Here is a 12,552-nt window from a genome sequence, read left to right on the forward strand (position 1 = left end):
CCCTGTGGCATAAGCCACTAAAAAGCTTATCAATAGCACAATTCAATTACAGTAATTTCTCCTTCTTTCAGAAATACTTACAAAGATATATTAATAAAAGGTAGGGGCACAGCAGGAAAGGGAATGACTGAGCAGACACCTTCCATGCAGGAAAGTCTACTAAATTTAATTTTATAAAAGAAAAATACATTGCTCTATCTAGAGTCACACTGCCAAGGACTCCATCTGCAAAGATACAGCTGAAAGGAACTTTCTGAAAAAGCATTTCATATGTGATTGAAAAAAGTTTTATTACAAACACTACAATGGACATATCTGTACAGGAAATAAATCTGGTTTTGCTTTCTTGCATTGCCCCATAGGTGCCATTTCCCTTTGCTGCATGGGCAGTGTTGTTCTCAGCACAGCGATGATTCAAAGCCCCCATGGAGAGGAGGAGAGATTATTAGCACGGAGTCAGGGCAGCCATGAGCAGTTCCATTTTATACACAAAGTTCCGCCCTTCCATTTTATTCCACTGAACTTCCTTGAAAGGCCCTCGAAGATGATTCCACTTGTTGTCTTGCAGTACATCACCTTTGGGGAGATCCTTGCACTGACTCCGTGGAAACTGAACCATAACTTTGCTGCCGCTTTCCGGACCATTACGTACTGCGAGGAACAGAGATTTTTATGAGCATTTTTACAGTGTAGAAATTGCTCATATTAAATACCCTTCCTCATATTAAACATCCTTCCTCATGTATGCTATAGATTACTTCTACTCAATTCCAAACATGCTGAAAGCAAACAAGAGAAACAAGAGTTCTCTCTTTGAATTCTCTCTCTCGTCTCCCGCTTCTCTCTGATTTTGTTGCTTTAGAACTGCACGTTCTCGGTTAGAGCAAACCAGAGAAATATTTGACAAAAAGCCCCACACATGCACCTTACAAATGCATTTTTTTTTCCCCTAACAATGCCAGGAAGGGCAGAGTCTTTTTTGCCAATTCTTACCTTGGATCTATTCCCCAGCATTCTGTTGAAAAATGTGATCAAAAAGATCCTGTTTCTAGTGGATTTATCTCAAACGGACAGGAATGAAGTCACTCAGGATAGCTGTTGCTTTTGATCACAGAATTCTGCAAGACTGGAGGAGGGGTGGTGCTGTTCTGTTGGCTTGGATGGTTTTTGTGTTTTGATGTTGGGGATTTGTGGTGACGGTGTTTGTTTTTAGAATAAGCAGTTAGGGAGATAACACTTTGCTTTCCCCTCAGCTACCAAGCTGGCCTTCTACAGAAAGCTATCAGCCTGATTGAACATAATTTCTCCTTCATAAATCAATGCTGACTATTCCTCATCACCACCTTCTCCTTAATGTTTGGAAACTGCTTCTGGGACTGGTTTTTTTGCCTCATCTTTCTAGTAATTGCAGTGAGGCAGACCAGACTGTAGTTCCCCAGATTCTCATTCTTGGATATAGGATGTGACATCTGCCTTCTTCCAGTCCTCAGGAACACTACCTGATCACCAAGACCTTGCAAAGGTGATCAAAAGCAGCCTTACAATGACATCAGACAGCTCCCTCAGCTCTCATGGATACATCCCACCTGGTCCCATGAACTTGTGTATATCTGGTTTATTCAAAGGTTTTCTAACTCAATCCTTCACTACTGTAAGTCTTCTTTCCTCCAAAATTTCCCATGAGTCTCAGGGACCTGGGATTCCTGAAGGCCAGTCTTAAGACCAAAGCAAAGAAGGCATCAAGTACCTTGGCCTTCTCCATGTCCTGGGCCACCAGGTCCTCTCCTCATTTAACAACAGGCCCATATTTTCCCTATTCTTTCTTTTGCTGCTAAAATACTCATTAAAGCTCTCGTTGCCCTGTATGTCCCTCACCAGATTCAACTCCAGATGGGCTTTAGCTTTCCTATCCCCATCAATACATGCTTGGACAGTCTATCTTCCTCCCAGGTCAACTCATCCTGCTTATAGTCTCTTGCAGCTTCCTTTCTATGTCATGAGTTTAGTCATGAGCTCCCTGTTCATCACACAGATCTTCTGTCACCTTTGCACAACTTCCTGCACATAGGAATGACCATTCTTGAGCTTGAAAGAGGCGATACTTGAAAAAAACCCAATCAACCAGCTCTCCTGAACCCTTCTTCTCTTCATCCCATAGAATAGTAGCCCATAGGATTCTTCCAAGATCCCTGAAGAGACCAAACTCTGCTCCCATTAAGTCCAGAGGTGTGATCCTGTTGTTTGCCTTGTTATCTTCGCAGGATCTTGATGGTTTCTGTAATCTATTTTTTTCTATGCTAATTCTAAGAAATATTTTCAAGCCTGTGTAAATTAAACCAGGTTGATATAAAGTGCCTTACTTGGCGAAGCATTGATTCTATTTAGGTGTCTATTCCAGATACAAAGGAGATTGTTTTTTAGAGTATTTTGCTATAAATTGATATTGTTCTATGAAAGTCTAGAGACTATCTGAGAAAGAGACTTACAAAGATTGTAGAATTTGCTTAAGAATGTTAAGAATTTCCATACATTTGGAATAGGAAACAGTACCTGAAATGGCGTAGTCCCCATTTGGTGATGCTACAGTTATTGCTGATGCATTGCCAATACTCTCCACTGGCCCCAGACCAACGTGATTACTGAAACTCAGCACATGCCATCCCATAACTTTCGCAAGCTGCTGAACTGCATGTACTTGGTGCTGTGACATCTGAAACATAACAAGAGGTTTGTCTTCTCTTTAATATTTGCACACCACAGAAAGAACTGCATACTGGTTTTACCAAGCTTTTTTTCTGCTGCTAGTAGTTATTTTGTCTTACAAGTTCTCTAGCTTCAGAGTAAGATTTTTTTAAACATATATGCTATGTAAGTGCTAGTAGAGCTTTATGTTATTTGAATTTAGACTAGTTCCTTTGCAGACAAAGACAACTATTAAGCACACTCTGCAGTTCAATGAACTTTTCATAAGTATATGTACTTATGCATTTTATTTAAGTATTGCTTTCAATTTACAAAACCTTGCATTTAGGTCTCCAGAACTAATTCAAGAGATGCAAACAGGATTTTGAAAGAATCCTTTCTTTGAATGAAAATGAAACCTCTGTTGTAAAATATATAAAATCTGTGAGAGTATTATCATAATAAACTCAGGGAAAAAAAGAAAGTTGAGGTTCTCAGATGTGTGGTTATCTCCACTAATGTTCAAGTGTAAGCACCAAGCTTTAACAGCTTAGAAGTTCAAATGCTAAGGTCTTTTCTCTATCAAGACTTCACATTTGTAACAGGGAAGAACCTAGCACTGTTCATCAGTTCTCTGTGAACAAGTATGAAAACACTTACCAAACAGAGATACCCTCATCAGAATCTGTTTCAACTTGTTTTCTGTGTTGTGGAGTTTTGTGTAACTGCCACAGGCCAACCACTGTTATTAAAGACCTGCATTTTGACTATTTATAATGCATAGTAGGGAGACTGTCACTTCTGACTAAAAGCAGCAGCTTGTTCTAAGCAATTAAGAAAACACAATTCATTCAAATATCAGCTGATTTAGTAATGGCTGCTGCTAAGTGAACATTAACAAGACAATGTTGAAATGACAGTAACTGCAGGCTCATTAAGATCTTTACTCTAGATAGGACTTGGTTACAGTAAGTTTCATATACTGAATACTTTATTGTCTGCTGTGACTTTCACTGACTTGTTGTGAAGTAAGCAAAAAATCTTAGTGCTCCCACAATGAGAAGCATAAAGAAATATATTTTAAATGGGATGGAAAAAAATTTACTACTACTGACCTTCGTAAAAACTGGCATTATATTTTAGTTACTATTGCTAAAGTCACTATACAAACATATTGAAAAATTTAGTCATCCACCTTCCCATTTTCACTGTCTGAACTTGAAGTTTTCTAGCATTTTCTACATGGGTAAAGGGGAGATTTTAGCAAATTCTGTTTCCTAAACACTGCAGGAAAGGGAAGAATGATGCATATGAGTCTACCTGAGATAAAAGGAAATCCTGCAGCTCTTGCTCTTGATGGGACAATGTAATAACTCTTCCATCTCTATGCACAACTCTTATGTGTTCAACTCCAATGTTCAGCTGCAGTTGAATGGACCTTTGAAGACAAGATGTATATTTATTCAAAAGGTATTACAACACTTAAGAAAACAGTAGACTAAGAACACAGAAATCCTCCCATTCATTGACAAGAACTCCAAGATGGAGATGGTGCAAAGCTTGTGGAATACAACAGCAACTCCAAACATTGCAGATTCATTGCTCACCACGACAGCTCACTCTCTACTGCAGGGGACATACAGCATGTTCCCAGACCTGGTGCACTGCTGGTTCAGCTCAAGGAGCCTCCTCAGGTGCCTCACAGCTCTCTCCCTGCTGCTGTGCCCAAGCTGCCTTACAGAGGAGCAGGGGAAAATGGTGTGCACTCAGAACTTGGCTGTTCTATCCTACAGCCAAGACCTGGGCAGCACATGTACTCTGGAAGTGAGACTGCAAACTGCAACGACCACAGTCTGCTCTACACCGTGGACACAGCCAGAGGACTGCTCAAAACTGGAAAAGACAATTGGTTCATCCACTGTCAATGGACTGGTTAATTCACTGCTGGTCAGCATGCAGACACTCATTTCTGGAACATGAAATCTCATATTTTGATGACAATGCACATAACTAATAGCCTGAATTACATGAGTTCCACATTTCAGTACCTATGCGTCCAAGCTAGGACTGAGCACTAACTAGCACTCCGTGACCAGACTTGAAGTCTAGAATCCAGCACATATAAAGATATTTTATATTCAGCTCTCTCTTACCAAAAGTAACTCCTCCCTTAAACAGCCACTTTCACCTTCAATTCCTGCTTTGAAAGAAAATTTTGCTAGTTAACTACTTACTAAGTTTCCTCATTAAATTGTAAAGTGAGTGAAGAATTTTCTTGGAGTGGCTGTTCCCCCACAACTCAGAAAAACAAACACTCACACACAAATAACAGGCTCCTGTCTAAAGAGACTCCAAACCTGTAGAACACATCTTGAGTGCACTCTGCCATTGTTGCATGCTTCTACAACTAGAAAGATACATGCATTTTCATACTTACTTGCATATCTGTTCATATCCTTGAGAAGTTATTAGAACTTTAACACTGGATTCATAAACATCATTTATATTGGACCAGTGGGCCTGAATCTGAGGATCCTCAATACGACTAGCCAGACTGTCAATGGTTCGAGCAGTTCTAGAAGATAAAAACATATTCCAGACACAATAATCTAGACAGTCTGTGCTGTTATCTTGTTTAAAGGTAATTTGTAGGTTATTAGTTTGTTGGGGTTTTTTTTGTTTCACACAAAAGAAAAAGGTAAATTTAACAGAACCATGTGGATCAAAGTACTATTTCAGCATAATTCTGGTGCTAATGAAGCACCCTTGTTTACTCCTACATTCTGCAGAATGCACTTCTACTGAAGTGGTGTTACTCAGCATCAGCTACTGCACAGCAAAGTACACTAAAATAGATTTATGCAGTTTAAGGAAAGTAGGGACAATTATTAGCAGCCTACATCATAACTGTCACAGAGATCTCAAAAAAATCTCTTTTACTAGCTGAGTGTTGTTTGCTCATATTTCATGATATGTTATCGGTTCTTAGTACTTAAAAATAAACACTATTTTAAAAGTGAAGCAAGAAGTAGCTGGTTTCAAGATCACAGAAAAAAAGACCAATTATATTCCACATAATGGTGTATTTTATTGTAACTTTAAGAAGAACAGATTGTGACCTACCTGCGTCTCAAAAATATATGTTTTGCCTGCTTTATTATCTTTTCCAGAAGTCCTTCATTCGACTGTAAAGAACTTATATAATTTTTATCAAAAGCCTGGGGTCCTGCAAGTCTCATTCTCTTATGGCCGAAAGGTGCACTAGCAGGATGTGGCATCACTGTTGAGCTCAGGGTTTGCTTGTGACACTGCAACAAACAACAGATGTTATAAAAGGAAGTGACCAAATAACGTATCTGCAAGAAATAATTCGTATACTGCAACATGTTGCTCCACATCAGGTTTTTTAAGGGTACTTACTTTGAAGAAGTGCAACTTTTTTACTTTATAAACCTGACAGCATTTTAAAACCAGCTTTACACTCATACTTTGCCTCCCCTGTTTCTGCAGGTCTTTCAAACCTTATGGAAAGTGATTTTTTTTTAAAAAAGGTGCTAGCTAACAAAAATTTGGCAGTATGGCAGTAGCTCCTACTAATAAATCTGCCTTGTAGACATCTCTGAAGACAAACAGAATGGTCAAACAAAAACAAAGGAAGCATTTTAGAGATAAAAATTGAGGTACAAAAAGATTTAGCAACCTGTTCAAAGTCAAGAAAGGAAATTCACAACAGAGCTGGGCACTGACACAAAGCTTCATGAAACCAGTTCAAGTGTTTAAAACACTGGACTATTCCACACAACTGCATGACTTGCAGAGCCACGCTGTAAGGAGATGAACACCCTAGAACACCATTTTGTAACTGCTTAGACAATTGTACTTCTTTTCTGAACAGACAGAACTTCAACTTTCTACCCCAGGCCCTTCTGCTAGAGTATACGAGAATCTAAAACACCGAAGCAGAGAAGTGGACCTCAAATAATACAAGTTATTATGGTAACTAATTTTTCTTTCTTCTTGGGAGTATGGTCTGAACAGATCCTCACTGAAAGTACCTGACAAGCACTAATGAGACACAAAGAAAAAAGGGACAGTGATGGGTTGTACTGGAAAAACCTTGCACAGCTTTTCTGAAGTGAGCAGCCAGGCCTGAGGTTAGTAAAGAACTACCAGCCATCTTTACTGAGTAAAGAAACCCCAACCACCCATACGCACTAAACCGAGCAGTAGCTGCCTTACCCGAACAGACAGAAAGTGACTGGCCTCTAGTGGCACTCCCTTGTCACAACAGTGCCACACACTATGTAAAAGTCTGAACAAAAGCCCCAAAACTCTTTAGTACTTGACCATAAATGCATTACCTCTCTGATAAGTTGATGCAAATTATGTTCCAGAACATAGACATGATCCTCTGGGTTCTGTTTTTCAGAAGCTGACTTTTGTGATTTTTTGTCATTGGAAGAATGACACAGAGAAATAGACAACTGCAAACCTGTACAGAGCAGATTGAAAATAAATAAGTAAAATGAGGACACTGACAATTTTCAAGCAGGCTATTGAGACCTGCTTTTTCTTCACGTTTTATAGTCTGTAATTTTACAGCCAGTATCACCATATCAAAGAAAAGTCAAAGAATGATGTCGGAGAGCACAGCACCAAAGGCAAGTAAGACTTGCTACTTACTGAAGTGTTGACAGGCCAATTAATAAATCACTAGGTGCATTTCACACCGATTTCTATGACTCAATGCCACACAAAAAGAAGAGTCCCCAGGACCCCATTCCTTCCCCAAAGAAGGATTTACCATCATATAAATTTCAAGCAATCCAGAAACATATTCTTCACAATATAATCAGTTGTGCACATGGCATAACAGTTGACAGCTTTAAGAGCTACTTACAAAAAACACAGTCACAAAGAAAAACAATTCAAAAACCACACCATAAAATATCAGTAAATTAGAAATTGAAGTGCGTGAGATGAATTTTCTATAATTAGCAAGCAAAATTCAAATTCTAGGAAATTCTGATTTTCAAAACCTTTTAAAAACCAAGGAGATTATTCCTGTCCCCCAAGAATTTCATTTCATGTTTAAGAAAACAGTTGTAGGTTAAGAAGTCTTAAAAAGTTTCTTACCCGGGAAAGGCTGGGAGATTATCTGATTTTTCACAACAATGTGAGGAATTTGTGATTTAATTTGAACAGCTTCTCGTGACAGCTGGGCAAAAATTTCTTTACATAAAAGAACATTCTGTGCAGTCTCCAACTTTGTCTGCCAGTGGGGAGAACCTGAAAAATATAAATCAAAGTTTGCAGAAGGAAAGAGTAAAGAGAAGTTACAAAGGCAGCTTCAGATACCAGATGCTGTGCTGTAGCTGTGAGCAATCGCTGAGATAAGGTATCTGTATCCTCTATCCAAATTGAGTATTTTCAGAATCTCAGCTAAGCAAGCACTTTAAGATAACTCTAATGCATTTCACTTTGCTTTTACATATATATATATAGTGAACTGCACCTCCCATCTGGAACTGCCTATTACATTCCCAGGCCTTCTGTGACCCCTGCTTAGGAACCCTTGCTTCTTAAGTTGCAATTTACTTCCAATGATACGTCTAGCTTTACTAAATTCACTCCACAACGAATCATGAAATAACATTAAGTTCATGTATGTGCTTTCACAGGATTTATAGGTCCAAACTTGGAAGATTCTGGTCTGAGTAAGTACAGAGGCTCTGTGCTGTACCCTGAATACCATATGGAGTTGAGTGCTGTGGTTGATAGAACAGCTGGAAGGGATGCCATCCAGAGGGACTGGACAGGCTCCAGAAGTGGGCCCACGAGAACCTAATGAGGTTCAAGAAAGCCAAGTGCAAGGTTCTGCACTTGGGTAGGGGTAATCCCAGGTATGTGCACAGACTGGGAGAACAACTCATGGAAAGCAGCCCTGATGAGAAGGACTTGGGAGTCCTGGTGGATGAGAAGCTGACGTGAGCCAGCAGCATTGAATTGCAGCCTGGAAGGCCAACTGCATCCCGGGCTGCATCAAAAAAGGGGTGGCCAGCAGGTCATCAGAGGTGATTGTCCCCCTCTACTCTGCCCTTGTGAGGCCCCAACTGGAGTACTGCGTCCAGGCCTGGAGTCCCCAGCGTTAAGAAAGATGTAGAGCTGTTGGAGCAGATCCAGAGGAGAGCCAGGAAGATGATCAGAGAGCTGGAGCACCTCTCCCATGAAGAACAGTTGAGGGAGCTGGGCTTGTTCAGTTTGGAGAAGAGAAGGCTCTGGGGAGACCTCATTGCAACCTTCCAGTACTTGGAGGGAGCTTATAAACAGGAGGGAGAGCGACTTTTTACCTGGGCAGATAGTGATAGGACAAGGGGAAATGGTTTTAAACTAAGAGAGGGGAGATTTAGGTCAGACATTAAGAGGAAATTTTTCACCCAGAGGGTGGTGAGACACTGGAACAGGCTGCCCAGAGAAGTTGTGGATGGCCCATCCCTGAAGGGGTTCAAGGGCAGGTTGGATGGGGCCCTGGGCAGCCTCATCTGGTGGTTGGCAACTCTGTCCACAGCAGGGGGGTTGGAACTAGATGATCTTTAAGGTCCCTTCCAACCCAAACCGTTCTATGATTCTAAACAGCTACTTAACACAACACCCTGTCTATGTTCAAGACAGAAGAAGCATCTGTGTCACAGATCACTGTGAAATAAAATCCCCACAGTTCTTTTTAATACTAAGGAATTAAGGATGAATTTTCAATACCAAAGGTTTGCACCTTCAGATGCTGTCACATATCAAATGAATCAAGCTACTATCTGCCATACACACCTGCTGTCAGCACACTTCCAGTTTCAGAGAAAACACACAAGCCACAGAAACAAATGATGCATTTTGGGCAAAATTAGGAGTGAATGGACATTTAGTCCAGCTGAGTCACAATTCCTTGGTTTGCTTTTGGTTATGTGCTCAAACTCTTAACAACTAATGAAAGGTGTGCCAGAACACCTAAAATACAACCCTAGTAATTTTATTTCATAAATTGAGAAAACACATATGAAAAAGTGAAGGCATCACTTTGAAAGCATCATCTTTCCAAAGCCCAAGCAGTACCTACAGAGAAAACCACAGTTTAAATAACAATATTCTTGTTCTCTCTTCTTTCAAGCTCAACTTTTCAAATAAACACCAGATGCAAACCCATTTCTTGAGAAATGTGCTCAGAAAACAACATATAGCTAGCTATACCTGATTTGGATTTTGGCATGGGTCTTTTGAAAAGATTGACTGTCCCAAGGTCACCAATGTCCAGAGCTTGTTTCTGAATAGAAACCTAGGCAAAAAAGAACACTGTGTGATGTTTGCTCTCATTGCAAGTGTATAAATAACAAAACAAAACCCATGCTATATTATTAGAGTTTCTTTGGCAAACCTTTATATAGGCTGATCCTTCTAAATCACTTGGAATTTGAACATCCAAAGGACAATAATCGTCCGGTATCTTTTTATCCAGGTCAATGTCAGTGTTCTTTATCACCTCAAATGTCCCATGATGAAGAAAAAGGGAGCCTAGGAAAGGAAGAACAGAGACACACGTATTATAAAGCACCTTCTGTAATGAAGCTCATACCTCCAATTTGGAAGAATGTGTATTTCTAAGTCTCCAAACATCCACAGCTGCACTTGACCCAAATTTCTCAACAAATTATTAAAAGAACAGATAAATTAGAAAGTTCATTTCAGCACATCAGCATCTCAGTCCTCCACTGTGTGATGTACAATATTTTATAGTAAATTAGCAAATAGCATTTAATGGTTATAGGAGCAAATCACCAGTGTGAAGGTGGTTTTCTCCCAGGGGAATGAGAAAAAAGGTATTTCGTTAAAACAAGACAAAAAAATTAACTGCCTAAAGTTTTGCAAGCAAGTAGCTTAAGGTGCAACACGTCCAATGATTTAAAGGAACGATGACGATGCTTGGCTTGCAGTCTTAAAACTCTGACAGTTGTGTTCAGTCTGTAAAAACCAGCCCTACAGCCAGTCATTCAGGTGAGACTGATATAGGCAGATGCCCACATCTCTCCTAGTTGCATCCCTTTTACAACCAGAGCATGGTTCATCTGGTTTAGGATAAATCATCTAAAAAGAGACATATCCTGGGTTTCATCTGCAACTTCTTCATTAACACAAGATTAACCACCCTAAATTTGCCAATGAAGACAACTGGAGCCCAACATAACCAGTTCAGATGCCTGCTTTTTATGTACATCTTGAGTTTAGCAAGACTCTTTTTACTCCTTCGCTCCATAACTGGCTCTAGAACTCTGGGCTGGTTACTCTGTCTCGCTGGAATCCCCGAGATAGTGCATATTCTCAGCATCATTTCTCACAAGCGTAGGAATAATAGGTATAATAAATCTGTCTTCACTCAGAGAAAAATGTAAGATGCTCCTCAATCTTTTAAAAATGCTTTATAGACCAAATGTAGATAGAAGGCAAAGATTTACAAGGTCTACCTGCCAACTATCATGGCAGAATTGCTTCTGTAAAGGAATCTTTACTATAATCACAGTAAATCACAGTCAGCTTTTAATATAACTTTCTAGGTTGAGGATGGCAGGATATTTTCCTTGATAATAAAACAAGTTTAACCCTTTTATAACTGTCTCATAACTGTAATATTTTATTATCTAATACTATTTGTTATAAAAAATATTCCATCTGTTTTTCCAGTTACCAAAAAAGGTAAATATTGTAAAATATAAATATCCATTCTTGAGAAAAACGAGACCCAACTGTTTACCTGCACTTCTGTAGCTCAGATCACCGAGAATTTTATCTCCCACTTTTCTCAGCTTCCAGTGTTGCCTCAGTCTTAGCAGTTCAGAGTTGAAGTCTCTTTGTCGCTTATTTTCCTGGCTTTCTGCAACTGATTTGGATAATCTTTCTGCACCTTTCAACAGGATTTGAGCTGCTCCAGCTAATGACTTCTTTTTTGAAATCAACTGTAGAAACTGGGGATTCTAGTAACAAATAAAGACAAAAATTTTTGTATCTTAATTATAAAAAAATTATTAATAGTGGACATAATTAGCAGTGACTGATGACTTGGTTTTGCTGGATGTTCAGTAACTTACTTAGAGTAACTTTCATGACAATGTCGTACAGCCACAATTCGCATTCTGATTTAGTTTCACCAGAGGCCTTTGCAATCAGCCTTACCTCCCACTCTCAGCCTCCTCCTGACCCATAACGAGCTGTAGCAGCACATCACAATGAACATTTTACTAAATTCTGTATATCATACATGAAAAACGTCACTGAAATTAAATCTTTAGTATCAAGCCCGAGGCTTTGAGCAACCTGATCTAGTGGAAGGTTTCCCTGCTGATGGCAGGGGGGTTGGAACTAGATGATCTTTAAGGTCCCTTCCAATCCTAACCATTCTATGGTTCTATAAAGCCATAAAAACTGTACAACCAGGTACAATATACCTGTTTTGGAGAAAGGGGATCCTGCACAACTGGATCCAGAGTCATGAACTTCTTATCCTTGACAATACTGAGAACATCATACAACACACACATCTCGGTCAAGGCGCTTCGCAAGTTGTTCCTGACTGAATCCCAGGGCCAGAGCGACGGCTGAAACTTCACCAACCCTAAAAATCGGGAAAACAAGGGATTGTAAGAAGATACGGCGCAAGGCTCAGAGAGATCACGGCGGCATGAAACACAACGCAGCCACGGAATATCTGGATCCACCCTTTCCCACGGCGCCGCTGTAACGTGCTGGGACTCGCTGGCGAACAACCGGGCCCGACCCACGGCCACCCGCGGGCATCCGCGACGGAGGGCGAGCCAGAGCCAGGCCCAG

The 12,552-nt window shown here is 40.0% G+C and overlaps 1 protein-coding gene across 1 annotated transcript; it reads right to left on the reverse strand.

Moving 5' to 3' along the window:
• Positions 1 to 230: 230 nt before the first annotated feature.
• MED17 (mediator complex subunit 17) lies at positions 231 to 12,333 on the reverse strand. Its single transcript, XM_010175503.1, has 11 exons — positions 12,171 to 12,333; positions 11,480 to 11,699; positions 10,109 to 10,245; positions 9,925 to 10,009; positions 7,819 to 7,971; positions 7,044 to 7,174; positions 5,806 to 5,990; positions 5,120 to 5,257; positions 4,003 to 4,120; positions 2,551 to 2,710; positions 231 to 651 (listed from the first exon to the last, which is right to left on the reverse strand). Exons 1-11 carry the CDS (start codon positions 12,261 to 12,263, stop codon positions 446 to 448), a joined length of 1,626 nt encoding a protein of 541 aa, XP_010173805.1. The 5' UTR covers positions 12,264 to 12,333; the 3' UTR covers positions 231 to 445.
• Between the last annotated feature and the right edge of the window lie 219 nt (positions 12,334 to 12,552).

Source organism: Antrostomus carolinensis, unplaced genomic scaffold, assembly GCF_000700745.2.
Source record: "Antrostomus carolinensis isolate BGI_N321 unplaced genomic scaffold, ASM70074v2 scaffold30269, whole genome shotgun sequence".
NCBI lineage: Eukaryota > Metazoa > Chordata > Aves > Caprimulgiformes > Caprimulgidae > Antrostomus > Antrostomus carolinensis.

Excerpts from the sequence above, each read along its gene's own strand:
- MED17 (XM_010175503.1), bottom strand. The coding sequence starts at position 12,263 with ATGTGTGTGTTGTATGATGTTCTCAGTATTGTCAAGGATAAGAAGTTC. Across the intron at positions 7,972-9,924 it reads CATGCCAAAATCCAAATCAG|GTTCTCCCCACTGGCAGACA; the intron begins GTATAGCTAGCT and ends TATATTTTTCAG. Across the intron at positions 7,175-7,818 it reads AATCTCCCAGCCTTTCCCGG|GTTTGCAGTTGTCTATTTCT; the intron begins GTAAGAAACTTT and ends TGCTCTGTACAG.